This window comes from Pangasianodon hypophthalmus, chromosome 18 (genome assembly GCF_027358585.1).
Source record: "Pangasianodon hypophthalmus isolate fPanHyp1 chromosome 18, fPanHyp1.pri, whole genome shotgun sequence".
Classification (NCBI taxonomy): domain Eukaryota; kingdom Metazoa; phylum Chordata; class Actinopteri; order Siluriformes; family Pangasiidae; genus Pangasianodon; species Pangasianodon hypophthalmus.
In genome coordinates, this window is record NC_069727.1 from 7,472,261 (window position 1) to 7,495,698 (window position 23,438).

Here is a 23,438-nt window from a genome sequence, read left to right on the forward strand (position 1 = left end):
TTTTTGTTATTTTTGTCTTATTATTTTCAGGAGAGAGATAAAAAGAGAAAAAGAGAGCTGTCAGAAAGTAATTGATACCAGGTATTAACTTGTTTTGCAGATGTTCTGTAACATTAAATGTAACTATAAATGAATAAAAAAAAAAGTATGATGTGAATTAATAAGAAATTATTTCTGAATTAATAAGACATTGTCGTGTTGGCAAAATGCTTATTGGAAAATAATCAGCCTATGGCTGGCAGCGATAACTCTTTATATCAGGCCACATCATAACATCCTATCACTGGTTATCTTCCTATAACAGCACACCCTGTTGTTTTATTCCTTACTTAGACACCAAATACCATTGTGCATCCTTTCACATGATCTGTCTTTGCTTTCATTTCTCCTCTCTCACTCTCTCTCTGTCTCTCTCTCTGTCTCTCTCTGTTTCTATGTCTATCCATTTTAGATACAGATCACCCTTCCCTCCCCTCTGTTTAACACCTGACTGCCACCACACAGACACAAACTCTTGGTTGTGTGGGCATGAAGCATGAAGTGAGGTTCTGTCAGGGCAATCAGAGGGGAACACACACTAACCCGGGCAAACGGCGGCCTTCCAGGAACCACGTCATCCCAGGACTCGCTCAGAGGGAGTGAAAACGGAAAGTGTTTACCCATCCTTGCTGGAAACCTGGATGGCCGTGTGGAAAGAGGCACAGAGAGGTTATATAAATGCCAGCTGAACCATCCAAACAGGCTGAAAAGGAGGAAGCAGGAAGCAGCTGATGTCATCACTGGTAGTGATTTTTGAGCATGTGTCTATGAATGTCTTTTTTTTTGTTTGTTTTTGTGTCATTTCCTGGGAGAGAATGGAAGAGGAAGTGGAGTGACTGGTTGAAGGGAATCATACTTCCATGGTGGGCTTTTCATACATGCATACTCACACACATACTCTATTGAAGCATAGGATGTGCGTGTGTGCGTGTGTGTTTGTGTGTTTTCGCACCCCTTGCCTCCTCTGATTTCTCACTGAAACACTGCCCTCTTGTGTTTGCACACAGAACTGCATGCTGCCTTGCAGTAGTCAGGTTTTTTACAAAAAAGGTGGCATCAAATAATTATTTATAGATTAATGTAGCATTATAATTAGCATTATAATTTGATTGTATTGGCTTCAGTTGCTGTAGAGTTTATAATACAGAAATTGTATGCTTAAAATACCTCCAACGTTGCAATTATGGTATAAATCAACAGTCGCTCTATATGATTCATTAAGAGTGCTTTGAGGTCAGGGTTGGGGTGAAACCAAGGGTGACAAAGCTTATTGAAGTGCCACACCTGTGGTCACAAACCCTCAACAGCTTTATTCATGTGTCTGTTAGACAGTTTAAACCCGAGGAGGGGGGTGGGGGGACTTATGGTTTGGTCGAGCCTTAAAAAAAAAAAAAAAACACCTCATTACAATATCTGATTTATCTACTAATTGTCACATTCTGGCTTTTATTAACACCCAGATGCAGTTATTAATTTATTTACCAGAAGTGTTTTCCTGATATTATTTGGCATTGTTTTGCAATCTCAGTAGAGCACACAATCAAAAATGAAATCATAAATACTGTATCGTGTTCATCCCAGGACTCATACTGAACATGCATTCAATGCACTTGGTACTGTTTGTCTTTACTTTACTACACCTGTATACTGTAATGATTTATAATCGCATTATCTGATGTCACCCAGAAGAGAAGAGGTTCCTTTCTGAGTCTACTTCCTCTCAAGGTTTTTTCCTCGTGTTGTCTCAGGGAGTTTTTCTTGCCACTGTTCCCTCTGGTTTGCTGATTAAGGATCTAAATCTACACCCCAATTTTGGCAAAGCTGCTTGATGACAATGTCTATTTCTTTGCTTTTTTTTTTTTTTTTTTTTAACATTTTAATCAGCTTTGACTGAATGCTTCAGTGTTGCCAGGGTTGCAGGTTTTACACCAAATTGGGCTGGTTTTGGAACAACTCTGCAGGTGGAAAAAAGCAAGTCTGCTGGAGGCGTTTTTGGTGAAAGCTATATTTCAATGACCGGCGGGGGAAGACGGTGATGGAGCGTATAACGAGTATGCAATGATAAATAGGCGTATTGCAGATACCGCAAATCAGAAACGCGTGCACGCTACAGTGACCTAATTTCCCACACAAAGACTGAGAAAAAGAAGAAAAATGTGTCTCCCTTTTCCAATGCCTGGGCTTGTTTCAGGTCTTTTTGTGAGGTTCTTGAGATGAAGTTGGACTGTAAATTTTGCAGATAACAGGTAACCCTTGCTTGAAAAATCTACACTGACCAGCTACCAGCTGCCAAAGCAGAAGCCAGGCTGGTCAACCTGATGCATCATCTTTCGCTCATTTGTCAAATTGTTTCTTATTACGTTCAGGTAAAATGGAAGGCTAGTGAGCCCACCAGCCGCTGATCAAAGTTCAGGTGAGTACATGGACCTGGTTGTCACTTTAAAGTGTTTAGAGAGCCTGTGAATCCGTGACTCATATTTTCTGACTCCTAGCAGTCGCCCTCTAAAAGGTCCTGACGTCATCCTCCCACGACTGTAACTCATGCAGTGATTTTTTTTAGAGCCTATTTACACACAGATAAACAGAGCGCACAGTGCAGGGAGCCTGCTCTTCACCTCGCATCACAGGCCATGCAAAGTTGTTCTGTCATCGTGACAGAAACCAGTCTGGTGGATGGTCATTGTGCTGGCCTCATTTGTTTTAACAGGGGCAGCCACTTCCTTTCAGACCGAACCACCTGCTCTCACAGCGTTTTCTCCTTTTCCTGTTGTGGTCTTTTTCAGCCTGGGCACTTCCACCCAGCATGCAGGAGTGACTGAGGACAAATCTTCTCCCGGATGCTGGTTTCACATGGTGGTTTAGATGTGTTCTACCCAGTGTCTAGCACCATTTGAAATCAGTGTTCCTGAAAAAGAATGGCAGCTGTGGAGCAGCGAAGGAACCACATGGGCTACACGAGGGAACCTGCACAGAGATTTTTTTATACTACTAATCACATGAGCGCTAGACTCTTTAGAACAGTAACCTTACATTCACACTAGTGTGCAACAAAGCGACATGTAGCCGTTAAGTTTCTATGTACATGCGTGACACGGAGCCGCGATTTCAGCGACAGCAAATTAGCTGTGATGTGGTAAAATGACAAACCCAAACGTTTCGTTTGACTGATTCCTCGGACCCTTCCTGTGGCACTTGCGGGCCAAAGTTTCTTCAGTTCCCCACTGGCGGCTTTAGTTCCTGCAATTAGTTCCCATTTACTGTTTGACACACAAAAATGGAAGAAAACTTATAACCATGGTTTCATCTTGTCCTGTCATACATGACCTCTAATTAAATGCATATAGAGACATTAGGAAGAAAAATAAAGCTTGGAATGAAGTGTATATAGCTAGTACGAAACCTAGCATGCAACATGTAAACAAGTAACAAACAACCAATTTCACACTGATTAGTACATTATTAAATTGTGTTGAACTCTTTAACTTTAGAGGTATTTATGTTTTGAATGTTAGTGTTTCTCATCGGAACACTGGACAGTGCATGCCCACAGGTGACAACAGCAACAGCTGCTTTACACCCACAGGAGACAAACTACAAGCAACACGAAAGATCTGATGCATGCTAATGTGAACGTAAGGTCAGGGATAGAGAATATAGAGAGTGAAAATACTACATTGTCTTTTTCATTACAGATCTGTCCAATTATTCATCCATTACCGTTTGATAAATGACTAACAGTGTTGCTTCTATGCTCCTCTGTCTTTGTTGGGTTTCCTGAACAGCGATGTGTGGGCTTGTGATGGAAGAGTTCCCTCCCTTGTTCTCTCTCACCCTGCCCTCTCTTGTCTACACTCACCCCACCAAACGATGACTGATTTCCTCTGGTGCTTAGAGTGCTCCATCTTCTAGCACCATTTGAAATCGGTTATAATGCCTGGGGACAAGTTCTTCAGTTTCCCATTTGATGAAGCAGCAGTGTTTGTGTTCCTGCGAGTAGGTTAATCTGAGTGCATGTTCAGGTATAAACCTGTCTAAACCACCTGTCCACCCACGCTCAAGTTGTGTGTGAATGAAAACATCAGTTTCATTGTGTTATAAATGACTGAACTGGGTTATAGTATGTACAGTATCCTAGTAACTTTAATTTGTTTCAGGGTTTCATCTGTGACTTGCGTAATGGAAAAATATTGTGTGCAAATTGCTGTCATATAAGAGATATAAAACACTTCGGAGTATTTTGTTTTTCTTATCTGACAGCAGTTCGCCGAAGCTATGAATGTTTTATTCATTAAAGCAAGACATGCCATACTTCTTCTCTGTTTTTTTTTAATTATGCTGAATGTTGTGGAACATGTTTGAAACAAGTTAGTTCATGTTATCACTTATGTTGCTACAGCTATAAACAGTCATTCCATCACCATCCTCTCTTTTCTCTTGAATGCTTGAACAAAGTGCAGCTTGTTATTACCGAGAACCTGCAAAGCACAAAGCACTTTGTCCTGAAGACTTAAAATTACAGCTTTAGCAAAGCACTGAGACTGGAGACTCCTCCAAAAATGCTAAATAAGCATCTTCTCGCAGTTGTTTTAAATATGTTTATGTGGAGCGTTCACAAGTCCTTGTGAATGAGTGGTTACTATAGAAACGCTAACATATTAGAAAGTGTGCATTAATATAAACCTATGATTTACCTTAAACCGGCACCATTGTCTAGAAAATTAATCAGCGCCTTCTGACCAATCAGAATTCAACAGTGCTGTAGTCTTTAGGCATGTTTGTGCATGTTACTAGTTTTGGCAAACTATTAATTGTGAAGCTCAGCAGCAAATAAGACACTAAGCTGCCAATGTTTTAAACATCCTGTATATTACTTTAATAACGACGAAGCAAAGTGATTCTGCCACTTCAACATCAGTTGCACTGGTAGAGACAGTGCTCAAGGCAACACTTTCCGATGATTTGTAATAAAGATGTCAATCAGTTGTAAAGCTCTCAAGAGTGTTTTGAGTATTACTTTTCATGTGGTTTGCAGTTTTGCTATTCTGATTTTGGCTTTATGTTCTGCCAAAAAAAAAAGAGACACGCTTTAGTTTATTGCCACGATTCACAGTAAGAGAATAAACAACCATGAGCCATTCTTCAATTCATGCTCCACTAATTTAATTTCATATTCTGCTATTTTCATTTTCAGTCTTGCGTGCTTCCTCTGTAGATATGTTTTTTGTTTCTCCAGATAGACCAGATAATGTACTAATCTTTTAGGGACATCTGGTGAAAATTAAATAGGTATTCTTACTCACAACAGATCCTTCATATTTAAGATGAGAGATTACAGAAACATAAGCTATTCTTACTCAGGGGTTGTTGACTGAGCAGTTAAAAACGTCCTGGACAATAAAAAAAGATGTTAATCTCAGACCAAATAATGAGTTAAAATATTTAGTATTTATTTACCACACTTAGGGTTTAAATGTTTACCTCCATAGGACTGATTATGAATGAAGCTATGAGGGTCTCATCCTGTAGCAAGAAACGCTCTGAAATTTGGGTATTATGGGTAATCTATTGAAAATTGAGACACTTCCCTACTACAGGGATCTCCATAAACTTGATGATGCCTTTTCACACTTAAAAAAGATGGTGGTTTGAGTGTTAATCAGACATTTATTACAAATATGGTAAACCTATACTTTATAAAGTGAAACCGTATGTTTTCCAGGTGGGTGCAAAGCTCATTCAGCGTTCACCCACCCGATTTCAGGGCCTGCATTTCTTCCAGTTGGCTACAAAGTGAAACTCAAAACTATAACAATTAAACTTGAAACAAATCAAATATTAGTAAACCTGTTTAAATATTGTTTTTCACATTAATATGTTGCCAAGTGCACTTCATAATACTATGGTCACAGCTAAATTAACATAATAATACAGATAACGTGCAAAACAGGCAAAATGGCATCCAACATCATCTTTTTCCAAACGTGGACACCTGGCTAGGATACTCGTATGTAGGCCTTTCTTAAACTGTTGCCACAAACCTGGAAGCACACAATTGTATAGAATGTCTTTGTACACTGTAGTATTACAATTTCCCTTCACTGGAACTAAGAGACCCAAACCTGTTCCAGCATGACAGTGCCCCTGTGCACAAAGCAAGCTCCATGAAGACATAATTGGCCAAAGTTGGGTTGGAAGAACTCGAGTGACCTGCACAGAGCCCTGACCTCAAGCCCACTGAACACCTTTGGGATGAACTTGAACGCTGACTGAACCCCAGGCCTCCTCACCCAACACTAAGACTTCACTAATGCTCTTGTAGCTGAATGATCACAAATCCCCGCAGCCACTCTCCACAATATAGAGGATAGAGGAAAGCCTTTTCAGAAGAGTGGAGGTTATTATAACTGCAAAGGAGGGACTAAATCTGGAATAGGATGTTCAGCAAGCATGTGAGTGTGTAAATGGGCTAACTTTATAATCTTCACACTGACTGTTTTAACTTAATGTGTTGGTAATCTGCATAATCGTATATAAGAACCCTTTGTCCTGCTGAAAAAAGTTTGTCCTGCACTCTATAATTGATTATGTTTTCAGTGTCTGAGTGATGTCTGAAAATATTGTGAACATGCAGAAATCCTGATGCAGCTTGGTCAGACTTTTGTTAGCAGAATGTAATCTGTTTTTTTGGAAATCAAAACCTCAGGTGACAAGTTTTGGTGTTTTCAGCCCAGGATTGAAGATCGAATTTAGGACTGATTATTCAGTCTTCTTTCTTCCTCTCCAGAATAACAGCTTGTGTTTTAAAACATGTACTGTTGAAGCTGCGATGCCCTCTGTTGGCTTGGAAAAAATATTAACACTATAAATATTAAAATAAACACTAAAATACCTCTATAAATGCATGTTAACGGAAACAGCCAATATCATTACTTGTAATCAATATGTGATCCTCAGTTGTATAAAAGTTTTATTTTATGATGAAAACACGAGTTGAGTTGATCTTTTTGGTTTACACATTTTTATTGACATTTTTCTATTGACAATTTTAGTGAAATTCTCTCCAGCGGTGTCTCCCCACGCCAGGGAGCGTTGTGCTGTGGTGAAACAGTTTCTTGGAGCCTCACCAGGAGTGCTGACGCTGAGTTCAGTTATTCCAGTGGGCACATTTAAATGTCCTGAAATAAATCTCTAGAGAGCAGCTCATTTGTTAGGAGTTATGCCTTCTGGGAATTCTTCATGCTTTATTAGCCTAAGCTGTTCAGAGTCAAACATATAATTAAAATGTCTTCTCGTTTTATATTTGTAATATTGTAATGGAGGTTGCTCAATTGTTGTTAATAATATATGATTTTCTTCAAAACAGTATCTGTATTGTGTGGGTTTGGCTGTCATGTTGGCATAAAGTGAAGTGTCTCATGGTGGGTTCTGCCTTGTCATTTTTCTTACTGTTACATTTTTATGTGTATTTGCTTTTTTTTTTTTTTTTTTTTTGCTCTTTTGCCTTGCTGATGAACATTTACAGACTGAATAAAGTTTTTGTTAGGTGCCAGCGCATGTGGGTGTTCAAGAGAATTAAGTTGCCTGCCAGAGCTGCTTCTTGGATGAATGTAAGATTTGTTGGTTAGAGAAGAGGATTATGCTGAATGATAGGCACCTTTGTAATCTGACGTGAAAGCCCATTATATAGGCATATCTGCTAACTCCAATGCTTCCAATACACAAAGAACTCCAAAGAAAATGCATTTCATTCATTCATTCATCTACAGTAAGGCTTTATCCTGGACAGGGTTGTGGTGGATCCAGAGCCAAGCCTGGGAACACTGGTGGATGGAAACACCCTGGATGGGATGCCAGTCCATCGCAGAGCACCATGCACACACACACACACACACACACACACACAGGAGCAATTAATCATAACTAGCCCACCTACTCGAATGTTTTGGGAGGTGGGAGGAACCTGGAAAACCCAGAGGAAAGCCAAGCAAACCCAGGGAGAACACGTGAAACTCTGCACAGATATTAGTATTATGTCTATCAGTACCACGCATTGCCAAAACCACGGCAGGGGGCAGAGCTTTCTCTTACCAAGCCCCAAAATTATGGAATAGCCTCCCAGTCAATGTACGTGAAGCAGACACGGTCTCTGTGTTTAAGTCGAGGTTGAAGACTTATTTATTTAACCTAGCATTTAGCGACTAGTGTTTTTATCAAAGGAGTAGATCTGGGGGACTCGTGGATGTTGAGTTTTATCTCCACACGGTGACTGTGAGTGTACCTAACCACTTTCCTTCTCTTTCTGCCGAGCTACACTCCTGAGCTGCCGGTGATCCAGCCCCCCCTACGCTCTGGACCAGATGAGCATCACTCCTGAGCTGCTGGTAATCCAGACCTCCCCCCCTTCACTCTGGACCTGTCCACCGGCAATGCTTCATACTGCCACGAAAACGCTTCAGCTGTTTTCCATGGACTACACCAACACACATTGTGCTCACACACACGCACACTACAGTGTAAACCCATATGAGGATGGGTTCTCTGTTGAGTCTGGTTCCTCTCAAGGTTTCTTCCTATCACCATCTCAGGGAGTTTTTCCTTGCCACCGTCGCCCTGCTTGCTCATCAGAGACGGCACACACACACACTTCACTTTACTTTTGTTTGTGTAAAGCTGCTTTGAGACAATGACCTTTGTAAAAAAGCGCTATACAAATAAAAATGAATTGAATTGAATTGAATTGAATATTAATGTGGCCAGGGTCGAACCCTGGACCCTGGAGCTGTGAGGTAGCTTTACTAATTAATTTAAAATACATTATTTTAGATTAATAATTTACTTCAAATTCATATTTTTCCTAATAAGGGTTGTACTTTGAAAAGTGACTTTGGGAGTGAATATTACAATATCATCAGAGGTGGATTTAGAGATTTGCAGGCCCTTAGGCAAAATATAGGAATGGGGCCCTCATTTCAGTGTTTTAACATCAATATTTTAAATTTCAGCATGTTATTTACCATTAATAATTACAAATATATATAATTTGCATTTTTATGGGGCCCTTGGCTTCTGGGGGCCCAAGGTGGTTGCTTATCTTTGCCTAGTGCTAAGTCTGCCCCTGAATATCATTGAATGAGAGAATGTACTTTTCCTCTTCTCATGATCTTCAGGAAATTCAGATGTCATCGATCCCATTGAATGTTTTTCCGACTTTACAGCTAGTGTTTGTGCAGTAGGCTCTGGATCCACCACTCTGGATTCATCTTCAGTGGGGGACGGTGGCTTAGTGGTTAGCATGTTGCTTTGCTGCTCCACGGTTGGGGGCTTGATTCCTGCCTCCACCCTGTGTGCCTGCCTCCACCATATTCTCCCAGTCCTTCAGGTACTCGGTTTCCTCCCCCAGTCCAAAGACATGCGTTGTAGGCTGATTGGTATCTCTAAATTGTCCGAAGTGTGTGTGTGAGTGATTGTGCCCTGTGATGGGTTGGCATCCCCTGCCTTGTGCTCTGAGTCCCCTGGGATAGGCTCCTCCTGACCCTGTATAGGATAAGCAGTACAGAAAATGGATGGATGGATGGATTAGTAAATAAGCATCCTTAGTGTTATCATGCCTTTAGCATAGCTGCTAGTCAACAACATTTTGTTTATTTGCTAATTCTATGCTAAAAACACTAAAATGAGATATTGTTGCCTATGATAGATTAACACACTTCTAAATAGTTAAATGCATATTTTCTTAAATTCAGTGTTGAAAAATGAAATAAAGTTTCACAGGCAAAATGGCACCCAGTCATGAAATCCAGGAAGTTGCGTCATCTTTAAATCTGTAGGAACTAACCAGCAGATGGCAGAGCTGTGTATTTGCTTTAAGTTTTCTACAAGAGACTTTGGCTTTTTATTCAAATACAAAGGCTGTTGGCAAGTTCACTGGAGGTTAAACGGAGGCAAATAAAATACAGCCACTTCCCAGAGCAAACATCAGAATATCAGTTATGAACAATGGCGCTTTTCTCTCTCCACTGTAGGGTAACCGCTTTCACAATAACCCCGCCTATTCAACCCCGTATCCTAGCAACTACGACCTATTCTCTTTCTTATTGGTCACAGTTCAAGTTTCCGCCATATTCAAACCCTCACCGTCTGTATTCGTTTGGTTTCGCATATTTCCCCCTCACTTTACATTTCATAAATATATTTTTTCATTAGTAACTTTTACAGTTCGTTTTTGTTTACATAGTCCATCTTCAGTGCGTGTTTAAAATGGAGGAAAGAGACGACACACAAGCGGCGGTGCCAGAGTCGAGAGCTGAGAGGCCACAGAGAAAAGCGAGCTGTAAGAGAAAGTCGAGTGTCCTCGCGCCCGGTTCTTCCTCCCCCGGGAGCAGCAGCAAGCAGCGGTGAGGAGAAAATGGCGGCTAGCTCTGGGGCTAATCCGCGCTTTATTCGCTTCAAACTGCTTTTCACTTTAATTAGTAACATTCATGCGTCTGTATTCTTCATACTGCCCTGACCTAAAACATTGTTTACATCAGAAATTCTTCTTGCTCTGTTTGCAGAGCTGTTTTATTTGAATTATATTTATCTTTATTGTTTTGATGTTTCGAAGCCTGTGTAGCTGGTGAGCTAGCTACATTTCCGTCTTCTGTACTGATTTTAATCACAACTCGTATTAATGTTAGTTTAATTTGAGATTTTTATTTTGGGGATTTTTAGCTGGGGAGCTAACTTCATTTGTTTACAGCACACCTCTAGTAGAGAGCCAATAGTGAAAAAAGCGTTTTATAAAAATAATAATAATAATAAAAAAAAAAATAGAAAGAAAGGGCAATGAATAAGGTAAATAAGATGCACCTTTGGTTATTCAGTATAAAAATATTCAACTATAAGTTTTTTTTTTTTTAACCAATTGTTAAAGAAGGTTTTTATCTAGTTAACAGTGGCAGGTGGCTGACTGGTGTAATTCCTCCTGTCACCACACGGTGGGGCTGCAATCACACTGATGAGTTCTTCAACATGAAAAATCACAGCAAAGCTTGTGTTATGAGCCAGAAATAAGGCAAGTTCACACTGAAAGCTCTTACTTTTCCTGCCAGCCCTTTCATAGTCTTTCCCATGATCCCCCAAAAAAGTATTGAACATTATATATAACTTTGGATATGATGCCATTTTGGGAAAAGAAACTAGCATGATTAGACGCTAGGGATGGGAGGATGAAGTGTTGTGAAACTTCGAGGCTTTTCCCTGATTGTACCAGGTCATGAACTGAAGCCTCGGAGCAGTGACATCAGAAACAGCGACATCTTTTGGTTTGCAAAAATTATCACAACGATAAACTCCATAGTGTTGATTAAGCAGGTTCGGATAAAGAACCCACACACTTCATTGATATAAACTTTCAGTCTAGTGTGTACAAATAGAAGCCTAACAATATGATTATCATCTGGTAATTTTGTTTATTTATTAAAGTGTGGCTATAATGATGTTGTTAATGTGATACAGTAAAATCCTGTTTAACTAGTGGCGCCGCTCAGAGAAAATTTCAAAGTCCCAGCGCTCAACCAATCCAGGTAAGGTGGGGTTTTGAAATTTCTGGCACGCAAAAAGAAGCAGTTATGTGACCGGACCGAAACCGAGGCCTCGTTTGCTATCGATAGTGTGATTCTCTGAAAAACAATACAAGCCTCAGTGGGATTTCATCTACCTATTTGAAACACGCCTCAGTATCAAATGCAACATCACTACTTGACAAAAATAAAACAAAAGTTAGGAAACAACTGCTTTTATTATTTAACATGACAATTTGAAATTTGTCCCCGCTGCCCCAAACATAGTCCCACGGACCGTACCAAGGAAAGATTAAAAACGACTAAATCACTTTCAGTTTTCATTTTTGGTAATCATATCAGATTATTTGCAGTTAACAAATGTCTTAATGCAGAGAAACAGCACCAACAACTGTCATAAGAAAATATGCAGAATAGTATGAAGTAGTGATTTTAGGGCTGAATTATTTCAAGCTAATGCTGTAGATTCTTGAATCTTATCAGTAACAGAAACTAAAATTAGATAGGCTAAGCACATTGTCCAAATGTACACATTACACAAAGGGCTACAACTTTTAGGCATCCAGCCAGTAGAACATGTGATTCATGAGTTATTCATGGATATTAGGTTATAGCTTCAAATATAATATCACATCCAGCCATAACTTCCCAAGGAAAAGATATCACTACCCAGAATATGTGCGTATAAGCAGTAGGAAAGCTGTGGTATAAAAAACATGACATTGGCTAGCAAAGCTAAAGGACTAAGGCAGTCTGAAGGTCTTCTCTGGAATTTTCTGCTTCTCTGGAAACAGAGAAACTTATTTTACAGCCTCTGCATTTATTACTGAAGTACTTACTCATTGGCCAATCTGTCATGTACTCAAACTCTGATAATTGTCATGAAAGTCTTACAATAAAGATAAAGAAAACTTAATTATCTGCCATTTTAAGAAAAACAAATCATGACTGAATTAACAAGAGGACCCTTTTTTTTTTTTTTTTTTTTTTTTTTTGCTTTTTTTTTTCTTCTTTAAATAATACATTCGTCATTATTGGCTAACATTTCAGACTGATGAAATGAATTTTAAACCATGTCAGTTTGACAGAAGGTACAGCACTATGTAATTTTTGTCGTCGTTTTCCACGAAGCTAAAACTATGAAAATGAGGCAGAGAGCATGTTTTTGTTACTGTATCTGGTCTGCTGCTGTGGAGTGCGATTGCTTATTGGTCAGAACTTCTTAGAAAAAGGAGCTTTTCACACACTGATAATGTGATCTTAATGACTAAGTGCACTCCTTGGAAATGTCTGATGTGATTACTCTGCTGCCTCATCCCTACCATCCCTACATACATAAACACACACACACACCCCCAAGGGGCTTTTCAGTGACGCACACTGTTATTCATCATCATTCTTACCCGACAAATAACAACAGTGTTATAAACAGTTTATTTCTTATATGGAAGCTGTAATCCATAGCTTGAATTTTTGGGCTATAGGCCCTCAGTGTTGTCGTTTGTGATAAGCTTTACTACCCAATGCCAAACACGCAGAGATGATTTGCATCATTTGGAATGCTCAGGAGGAAGCTTTCCCACACGGTCCTATGAGGTTATTCACATGTATAGAGCGGTAGAAAAGATTAAGGCTGGCTGTCAGTACACATTACCACACAGGTATTCTTAATGAGGTTTAATCTTATTTTGATTTAGACTTGTCCTTCAGGCTTTGAGATTAGAGCGTGTCAGAAATGGCCCGTGGCGTTTGTGTGGGTGTGAAGAGGATGATGTAAGCGCTAGAATGTGTGAAATATAGCGTTGGTCTGTTGTGCTCTCTAACCACTGAGATCAGCAATTAATTCATGGGTGTGTTTGAGTGTCTGTGGGAGGAAGGGTGGATGGGTTTCTGAGGAAGGGTTGTTTACTATTTCTTCAAAATGTACTGGGAGGGGTTTTCGGATTCAGTTCAAATCTCATTTATCTACCAGGGGTGGACCAATGATAAATACGTTAGCTAACGCACTGGGCAACTGAAAGCATGACAGTGCCCCTGTGCACAAAGCGAGGTCCACGAAGACATGGTCTGCCAACGTTGGAGTGGAAGAACTCGAGTGTCCTGCACAGAGCCCTGACCTCAACCCCACTGAACACCTTCAGGATGAACTGGAACATCGACTTCACTCCAGGCCTCCTCGCGTGACCTCAGTGTCTGACCTCACTAATGCTCTTGTAGATGAATGATCACAGATCTCCACAGCCACACTCCAAAATCTAGTGGAAAACCTTCCCAGAAGAGTGGAGGTTATTATAACAGCAAGGGAGGGCTAAATCTGGAATGGGATGTTCAACAAGCACATATTGTTTTAATGGTCAGTCGTCAACATACTTTTGGCCATATAGTGTAGATGGCTAGTTGAGTACATTAACACAGATGGTAAACGAATGAGTATATGAATCCCCGGAAGTGGACGGGTTTGTAGCCATCGTCATAAATCATCATCTGATAAAGTTGTTAATGTCTCATCTCGGCTGGTGTGTGTAGTGCAGCAGGCAGTGGGATTGAGAAGAAGCTACAGTGTAGTCGCACCACCTTGATGCTCTTGATTTAGTATTTTGAAACACCAAGCCAACTGTCAGACACTGTTGACACTCAGTAGCATTTTCACTGCATCCTTTGCGGTACTGAAAGAGCATACAGAATCAGCAAAGGAGGCTGGTGGGAGAAAGAGCTCTGATTGTTTAGCCAAGCGAATCAGTGATGAGGGAGCTTCATATTTCTTTAATTGTGTCTACATGTGTCCTTTCCTTGTTTTAACTTTAATGTACTTAATTAACTTAACATATTTATTTTTAAATTTAGGCACTTTTAATATTCATTATCAGTATAACTGGTTTGTCAACTAACCACGGCATCTATAGTTTATATCCAAGAAAGCTCACTCAGTCCATGCCTTTTACACCAGCACCTAATGCAGTCCCGCAAACAGCCTTACACCACACACAGACACACACACACACGCACAGTTTGGGCTTGCCTGCTGTTTCCTGTGATCAATCAGTTACCATAATCCAGCATTTATGTTGAAATTCCTCTCAGCCTTTAGGCAATTACCGCTCATTCTTTCATTTTTCTCTCACCCATATCACGTTCTCTTTCACAAATCTGCTCACCTATTATGCTACAGTGATATGATCCTCACATCACACCTACCCTCATACACTAGACATGAGCTCATTTTTATTCCTAGCAACAATGTTTAGGAGTTTTGTAAGGATGCACAGCTCACTCAACTACAGGTTTGTACAAGAGGCTTCAGGAGACCAGCATGGGTTTTGCCCACAGTATTTGTGCAATAATGAAAAACGCCTGCTTATTTCTACTTCTCAAATGTCTTGCGTCATGCTTCAGTCCTCACTGTTTTCTTTTACGTTCCTCCTTGTGCTTGATTGCTTGTCTTGAAGGAGAAAAAAATGCTCCACCTTCATCAAACTATCATTACAAGAGCACACTCTTAATCGACTTTTACACATTTACATAATGCCATAACTGTGATGAACTGTGAATTAGCACTGTGAATATTAATAGCGCAATTAGTCTCAGTGTCAGATGCTCCACCCATTAGATACAGAGCATCTGATCTCCCTTGTACCCTTTTCTGGCTCCTACCTTCAGAACGTTGAGGGTTGAAACCTGACTGGTTCTCCTCAGTGAAAGTTTCAGAGTAAGATATTTGTCATTGTACTTAAGTGTCATAGATTCTTACCTATGAAAAGTTGTTAAAGAGGTTTGTGTGATGTGAGACTATAGCCCAAGCAGCTACAGTTAAGACCAAAGAGGGGAACGAGCGAGCTAAGCTAACAAGCATCGTCAAGCTCTAAAACAGTTTTATAGACCACCCTGACTCTGCACACATCTCTGTTAGCTGTGGCCACATTCCCTGTGTGCTACAATAACAAATGGATGAGAGAAGCGGGACAGCAGCTGAAAGGAGGCAAGTGTCATATCCCAGAAGAGTTAAAACCCTTTAAACAGTTTACCTTAGAATGATAAGAATGCTGCAATGCTCATGTGCCTTTAAAAAGTTTAGTCAGAGAGGGGGTAGATACGATATGTTGAGTTACCCCTCCATCCTTCCATCTAATCAACTGGAAGTGAATACAAAAGTCTGCTACTAGGATAAAAGCATTGAATTGAGGGGTGAAATACCTCTCAATACCTTTATGCTCTTTGTCAAGATATAAAATAGATAAAAACTATTTATTAGGAAGCTTTGTTGCTTCCTTCCTTTATGAAATCTTCTTTTAGATTTTATGTTTTCATTTATGGCATTTGGCAGACACCCTTATCCAGAGCAACTTGCATTTGTCCCATTTATACATCTGAGCAGTTGAGGAGTAACGGTGCTGGGATTTGCACTCGTGACGTTCTGATCAGGAGACCAGTGACTTTAGGGAGCATTAAAAGGGCAAATTTGAACATAATTAATTGGTCATTTGTGTTAATTAACCAGGACACTGCTTATTATGTTGTAATTAACTGAGGACCTTAAAATAATCAGCTGTGCAGCCCTGGTGCAAAGCTTTTATTGCAATAGTGTAATAGTTTATACATAAAAGCCAGGGATGTGAAGTATTTACAGTTACAAAGGGCAATGTTTGTTTTAGGGTGTCTTTAATGTTTACATAGATATTTACATAATTTTGTAAGATATTTATGTAATGTAAGTAGATAATGTAAATTTAAGTAGATAATGTAGATTTACCATAAACATATGAGAAAATGTTCACGAGCACTAGCTGTTATCTATGATAAAATAAAAAAAAAAAAATCAATACTTCCACTGAGATTTAAGTGATCCACTCAGATTGCCAGGGCGTGGTAACACCAGTCAGACTCGCGCACCGCAGATTAGCTGATGAATGCGAGAATGTTTCAGTGTGTTAGGGAGGGGGTTTTCACCTGTGCAGCTGAAAAAGGACTTGTTATCTGTGTCAACATGACCCCACACGCACAGTTGTTACCAGGCCCCAAATAAAGAAAGAGCTGCACTGCTTTTGGACAAAGAGAGGGAATTAGGAGGAGAAGAGGTAGTACACTGGATCCTCTGAATGAGTGCAGAAGCTAGAGGTTTAAGAGTTGGTGTGATTGCTTATGTTTGGCAGCTTCGTTCCTCTCTGCCTGCTTTTGTAACCATCAGCTGAAGATGCAGCATCACAGAAAGCAGCACTACACCAGGCTCGGGGTGTGGTATGTAACGTGTGTATGATACAGCTAAACGCACAGCTTTGTAGCCGGTGAGCTTGCTGGTTTTATGGCTCATTGGTAAAGTCGGTTTAAATATTTAAGTTATAGGAATAGAGGAATGCAGATGCATGACCTTGACAAGCCATGTCTTCATGGAGCTAGCTTTGTGCATAGGGGCATTGTCATGCTGGAACAGGTTTGGGCCTCTTAGGTCCAGTGAAGGGAAATTGTAAAGCTACAGCATACAAAGACATTTTATACAATTGTGTGCTTCCAAGTTTGTGGTGACAGTTTGGTGGAGAACCACATATGGCCGTGATGGTCAGGTGTCATATAAGTAAAATGTATATGAATCCTGGGAACAGGGACAACTGTGTAGACATAAGGCCTGTTCAGACTAGATTAGTTTTACATGGGGAGTTGGGGTAATGTAATTATTCCCCGAGTATCTCTGGGATTTTAGTCCTGGCAGAATACTGCATGTGCACCTCTCTGGAAAGATTATGCAGTATTTTCCCTTCTATAAAATGACCAGTGGAAACTACCCCAGGTAATAGATATCCCATCCAAACACGCTGGTATAGATTCTGTTATATTCTCTTGAAAAAGGGGTTTTGCTCTTTTTTTTTTCCCCCTCCTGCCCAAACCAAAACAAACTCAAATATTGTATGATGTTTAAAAAAACCTTTCGGAGACAAGAGCTTTTGGGGGTTTTAGGTAAGTTATTGAGTTCCTAGCACAGGTACAGACTACATACATTATGGTCATATGACCTTGTGATCAAGCACAACCTGCACGGTCTTGCTTGTTTGTTTAATGAGGATGTTCTGTATTTGTTTCTGTTAAGGTTAGAGCATGTTAGTTGTAAGAAAATTAGCAATGTATGACCTCTGAGTCAGGATTATTTTACTTGAGCTAGCATGCAGGAATTGGTTGATCTAAAATTGGTTATATGTAAATAGCAGTTGTGTTTTAATAATTGTTCTTATTTTTTTGACTCTCATTTTGTTTGCCATAGGCCTCCTTTGAGAAGAGGAAGTTCTTTCACCTTTCTTACACCCGGCCCTCAGTGGGACTTCACTTTGGTGAGTACACTATCGTCTTTCGTAGTGCGAGCCCTATAATGGCTATTCTCAGAAGCAGTCAACATTCCACTGAGATATTTTTGCTCTTTATATGTGAGATATTTTTAGTGGATATAAACCTAAAAAGCTGGGAGACATGTTTTTGTGGATAAAGTGATCCACTTGTCACCCAACACCTCATAGGGCTTTTGGACAAAAGTACAAGACTGTAAAGCCTGTCAGAGTGTGTTTATGGGTTTGGTGCAAAGAGCACTTGTAACCTCTTCTCCTCCAGATGTAAACAGTGTTTCATAGTGTGTGTGTGTGTGTGTGTGTGTGTGTGTGTGTGTGTGTGTGTGCGTGCGCGCACGCTTCTGAGGAACCTACTGTGGAGTTCAGAGTGGCTCTTCCTGTCCTGTTTTGTCACCCTGGCCACTAACACAGGTGACAGTGCTGCTCTGTTCATCCTCGCATGCAGCTCTTCCCTGGGTTTGCATAACTTTGTTGCTGGTATAGCTCTAGATTCTTAGCTGTCCTGTTTTCCTTTTCCAGCTGGTAACAGACTAAACTGTCCAGCCTGTCCGTATGTGGATGTTGTGTTAAGGTTCCAGATTTATGCTTTTTATGTTAGTATCTTCACTAATGAGGATTTGTTTTTTGTAAATATTACAGTATTGAACTCTGGCTAGAACACTGCAAAAGGCCATTAGAGCATATCACTTTAACAGGTCAGTCAGTCATCGGCTGTTTGAGCAACCTTACAAGTCTGTGGTTAATGAGCAATTGTTGAGGATTTTGATGAACTAGACACTGTCAAAGCCTAATTTTTTTTTAATTATTTTATTTTTCTTTCCCAGGAATGCTTATCTTTGAGTTTATATATCTAGTCAAGTTTTATGACAAGACAATTGCAGTATTAAATTCTGTAGAAGTTCTGCAGGTTGATGTTGCAGTCACGGTGTGGACATGCCCACAATCAGCACAAAGTTTACCTATGGTTCCTGAAAACAACTACAGCGAATTACACGTATTTACAATTTGAATGGAGCTTACAGTAGAGAGAAACAAACACTTAACTAGATGGCTAACACTAACTAGTTTCCTAAAAACTATGCAAAAACTACATCCAGCTAATAAAAACAAACATCTACTAAACACTAAAGTAAACATACAAAACAAGGGTTCTTAAACGTTATCCCACGAGCAGGAGTGTGGTTATACTGAATATAATTAAATAATAAAAATTCAGTTTAAGTGCAAGATTAAGAAATTGATATCGAGTAAGTGATATTTTGGATACAATATAGCCAAATAAGTTTTGTTTTTGCTCTGCAAATGGTAATAGATCCCTAAGAAGCCACACTCACTGTATAGCCCTTTGGGTAGCTGACTCACAATGATTTGTACATTCCCGTTAAAGGTGCATCCAGTAAAACTGGCTTCCTTCTTCCTTTTCATCTTCATCTGACGAGCGTTCAGGTTAGAAGGTATATTCCTAAAAAATGTATCTTTTGCCATGTCCACAGATGATGTCACTAACTCTATAGTAACAGTTTTAGTGGGACTGATGTGAGAAGTGGAATTTTACGAGACGAACACAGACAAGCAGAGTGATGCACACACTGAAACGTCCCAGTGAGGTTATACTAAATATAAGCACTCTTGGAAAGCCACTTGACCAATCAGATTATTGGACCGGAACTAACTGTTGTATAATAGTAAGTAAGAATATTTTGGCTATTTGTTGGAGCCAGAGGACTTTCCACGCATCTCTCTCTCCCCCCCACCCACACACACACTTTTGTTTTTTAAATTATTAGATTTAGTTGACTTTATTTATAGACATAACTTTGATAATGATGAGTTTCCAAAACTGTGACAAAATTAAAAAATCACAGACCCCCTGGCTTTGCTTCACAGACCCCACTTTGAGAGCTATGAATATAAACATTGTAAATTATTATAAACTACAGCTGTATAAACAAGCAGATAAAGTGTGGGTAAGAAATGGCTGATTTCACTCTGTACACATCAATCACATGTTTTAGTAATGACCTTGTAATAAACATCATGTATTTTTTACCTTGTTGCGACTTACTTTCTGACTCCAAGGATGTGAAAGGTTCAGGGTAAAATCTTCAAGGGGTCACTTTTTAATGATCTTAACTCCATCGTGATGGGAATTATTAATCATTAGTAAAGTGTGTCAGTTGTTTAGCATTGTTCAATTTGACGCCATCATTTTCAGTGGTTACTATTCCATATAAAAACAGTATAAAACATAGAACATGCTGGACTTTTAAACAACCTGATGACATGTATCAGTGCTTTATTTCCACAAGTACTTCAGGTTAATAGTAAAAATATGGTATAAATATATACATTTCATAGTTTTAACAAAACCAGAGTCATTGAAACTTAACGTCATCAGATTTTTTTTCCCGTATGCAAATTGTTTTAGTGAAGGTTTACTTTTTTGTTTTACAATAGCTCCACCCTATAATGACCATTACATTAGGCAAGGTTAATCCTTTCAAATGCCTTTGCGTCTCTGTGGCCCAGCTGCTGCAGATAAACATCTGATCGTCCGATACCTCCAGCCTTCCTTTGTCCAGCTCTGCCTCTCACCGTCATAAGAGAATTTACAAAGCTCCCATTTCTCCTGGATCAGTTAAGCGCCATTTGAAGTAAATGTAAACTGGTGTCTGATTGAGAACAGAGCGCAAGAGGCCCGATTAGAAAGGAAAAAAGAGGCCGGGTGAATTCCAACGTTTATGAAGGCCAAGTGAAACTCTAGCCATCATTCCTCCAAGGGGAATCAGAGGGAGAGGAAGAGAAGTGGGTTCTTCATCCCTTGCCAAATGATTGCTTTGATATGAAGGTATCCTTTTCCCCCTCGAACACATACATGCATTAGCTCATCAGATGAACACATGGAGCTCATTAAGCTTCCAGTTGGCGCTTCATTATCTCACCTTCAAAACCTTCAAAACCTTACTGAGGTAAAAGATGAGCATGTTTCACATACCTACCTCATCCTTTTTTTTGTTTTTTTTAAATCTCTGCGCCAGGGTGAAGGAGGGAAAGACTGTTTGATGTGGCGGCACTTCCATGGCCTGAGTTAAAGCAGGTTGGGAAGCCTCAGGGCAAATGCAGAATAATTTGTTTTCACTGGTTTCCTTGGACAGTTTGTTTGAAAGATGGCCTTGGCGTGTAACGTTGAGATTTCATGGGTTTTCCTGAGCTCTTCCTAACTACGCACAAAATTTTACTCTTAGGTATGAGCAAAATTACAAGAGGATTTGCTGTCACTGAAAACTGAGAAGCATGTTTGTGTTAGACAAAGTTTTTTTTTTTTTTTTCTTTTTTTTTTCTTTTTTTTTTCTTTTCTTTTCTTTTCTTTTCTTTTCTTTTTTTCTTCTCTCTCCTCCCCCTCTCTTGAATTTTTCCACATTTTCTCCCCAATTTCCGTCCACCAGCCAGCTCTTCCAATCATACTACAGCAATCACTCGGGAAGGGCTCCCACATGCTTTCTCCGAGAAGCTAGCCAACAACATCGTTTCTGCTCATGCTCCATCACATGCAGCATAACACTCAGAGGGAAGCGCTGTCTGCCCTCGTCCGCATACACGAGCTCACAGATGCTCATGATTGGCTGGTGTCGCTGTTACTGATGGAGGGAGAGAGGATAAAGCCATTACTGCCACCCAGGGAGCACGACCTATTTTACTCCCACGGATGGCTGTATATTTTTGTTAATTGAAGTGCTTTTAATTTCTGTTACTCAATTTACATTGTTCAAATTGTTGGCAACGTATATAAAGGTGTTCTAAATTAAGGTTTAATTTACAGAAGGAAAAATCCCCCCTGAACAACTTGCATGTTAATCTTTATAATTAACATGTGATCTTCAGTGGGGTCCAAGAATTATTTAGTAGTGAAATTGACTTTTTTAGTTTAAACATACGTCATTGGCATGCAGGTATATTTTGACTATGGTTTACAGTTTCCTACATTACCCACAATTAACTTCGTCTTCCTGCTGATTGTGCTGCAGGGAGTTAGCCCTTGCTTCATCTGTACCTAAAGAGAGTGATGCAGCAGAACTTTAGTCCTTTGCTCTGTCCAGCTCTATTGTCTCCTCACCTGTGCAACTATCATGAAATATCATCGTCAATGCCACCACGCTTGACATCTCGCAGATCACTAACAAGCTGCGTTGAGTCTCTGCTGTAACTCAGCGAAGCTCTGTCATATAGCTGCATTGCTATAACAGTATTTGCTGTCTCCACTACTTCTACACTGGATTTCTCATTAGCATGAACACAGGGACGTTGCTGAAAATGGTGGGAGAGAAAAGAAGCTCATGCTCTTTTGTTTTTAGGAGCTAACAGTGAAACCTCAAACAGATTGGCTAAACACATCTCAAAACATTTCATATTTATTACAAATTTTTAAAGTAGTGTTAACTGTACACTCTTTCTCTTGCCTAACTAAGCTGGGGGATGTCACCAACATCTGCCTGTAGACTGATTCCTTTTTAATGAGCACAGTTTAGGCTAGTTGTCTTATGTAGCCTAAATATTTCTGTTTCTGCAGAGAATTTCCAACTGCTAATATGCTAGTTTTTTCCTTACCAAGTTTAGTTGAGTGGAAAATTGAAATGAAAACAAAACAAACAGTAGGATCCTCTACGTTTGGGAAGGGAGGAGATGTCAGAATATCTTCTGTCAGCAGATGTTCCTGTAAAAATACCTATCAGGCATGTTGTATATTCAGGCCACAGGGCACTCTGCACTGTTTTCCTTTCCATTTTAGTCTGGCAGTCCACAGCAATGATCACCCTCTTTTTTTTTTTTTTTTTTTTTTTTTCCCTCCATAGTCTGCTCATTGTGTACCTGGTTACTGTTATGGTGAAATTTCTCATTAAGGTCTGGTTGAAGTTAGAGTTGGGGAGACCATTTAAGGTTAGAGATGTGTTAAACATAGTTAAGTTAGTATGTAAGAGTAAGCAATAAGCTAAAACATTGAAATTCATATATTTATGGTATGCAGCAGTAAAGACTCTTTACAGCTTTTTCTTTGGTGTTAAGCAACTCTGCTGACTCTCACCCAGATAACATCATGGCCCCTCCCCATTAAAGACATTCAGGATGGTTTCTGTTTATTTGGACTGCAAATCACCTGCTCCTAACTTATCTAACCTTTTCTAAGTACAAACTAAGCCTTTTCATCAAAGGCCTGATTGATTCTTTTCATTGTCTCTGAATGGGGATTTTTCTAAATGAGCTTGTCATTTATCCCATCTAATTACAGTACAGTCGCATTACAGAGCTGTTAACAGTGAATGCCTAATAAAAGGTAGGCTGAGTAGCTCTTAACCATATCATTATTTGTCACAGTACTCACATTTTTGGATTTTTGAGTGAAAGAAATTTCACAATTATCCAACTCACCATCAATATGTATAACCCTATGTTCACACTAGTTAGCAGCTAGTCACTCATGTTACTTGTAGTTTGTCTCTTGATAAGACAAGATAAG

At 39.7% G+C, this 23,438-nt stretch overlaps 2 protein-coding genes and 1 long non-coding RNA gene across 7 annotated transcripts in view; 2 read left to right on the top strand and 1 right to left on the bottom strand.

Annotated features, from left to right (window-relative positions):
- Positions 1–4,347, top strand: part of LOC117599461 (uncharacterized) — a 58,830-nt gene extending 54,483 nt beyond the window's left edge. For 3 of the 4 annotated variants that reach the window (XR_008304653.1, XR_008304655.1, XR_008304654.1), the window contains one exon: positions 452–4,347. This is a non-coding gene — a long non-coding RNA (uncharacterized LOC117599461). The remainder of the gene's footprint in view (positions 1–451) is intronic. The other variant, XR_008304656.1, reaches the window with a different exon arrangement.
- Positions 4,348–6,933: 2,586 nt separating this feature from the next.
- asb13a.2 (ankyrin repeat and SOCS box containing 13a, tandem duplicate 2) overlaps positions 6,934–23,438 on the bottom strand; it is a 105,429-nt gene continuing 88,924 nt past the window's right edge. Inside the window, exon 7 of the mRNA XM_053241579.1 lies at positions 6,934–9,573. Coding sequence (XP_053097554.1) covers positions 9,474–9,573 — 100 coding nt within the window. The 3' untranslated portion in view covers positions 6,934–9,473. The remainder of the gene's footprint in view (positions 9,574–23,438) is intronic.
- The window catches only part of net1 (neuroepithelial cell transforming 1), a 28,621-nt gene continuing 15,108 nt past the window's right edge, over positions 9,926–23,438 (top strand). The window contains exons 1-2 of one of the 2 annotated variants that reach the window (XM_026923479.3): positions 9,926–10,433; positions 17,848–17,914. In XM_026923479.3, the coding sequence (XP_026779280.3) occupies positions 10,297–10,433; positions 17,848–17,914 (204 nt within the window). In that variant the 5' untranslated portion in view covers positions 9,926–10,296. Of the gene's footprint in view, positions 10,434–16,327; positions 16,833–17,847; positions 17,915–23,438 lie in introns of those variants that run through there. The other variant, XM_034313072.2, reaches the window with a different exon arrangement.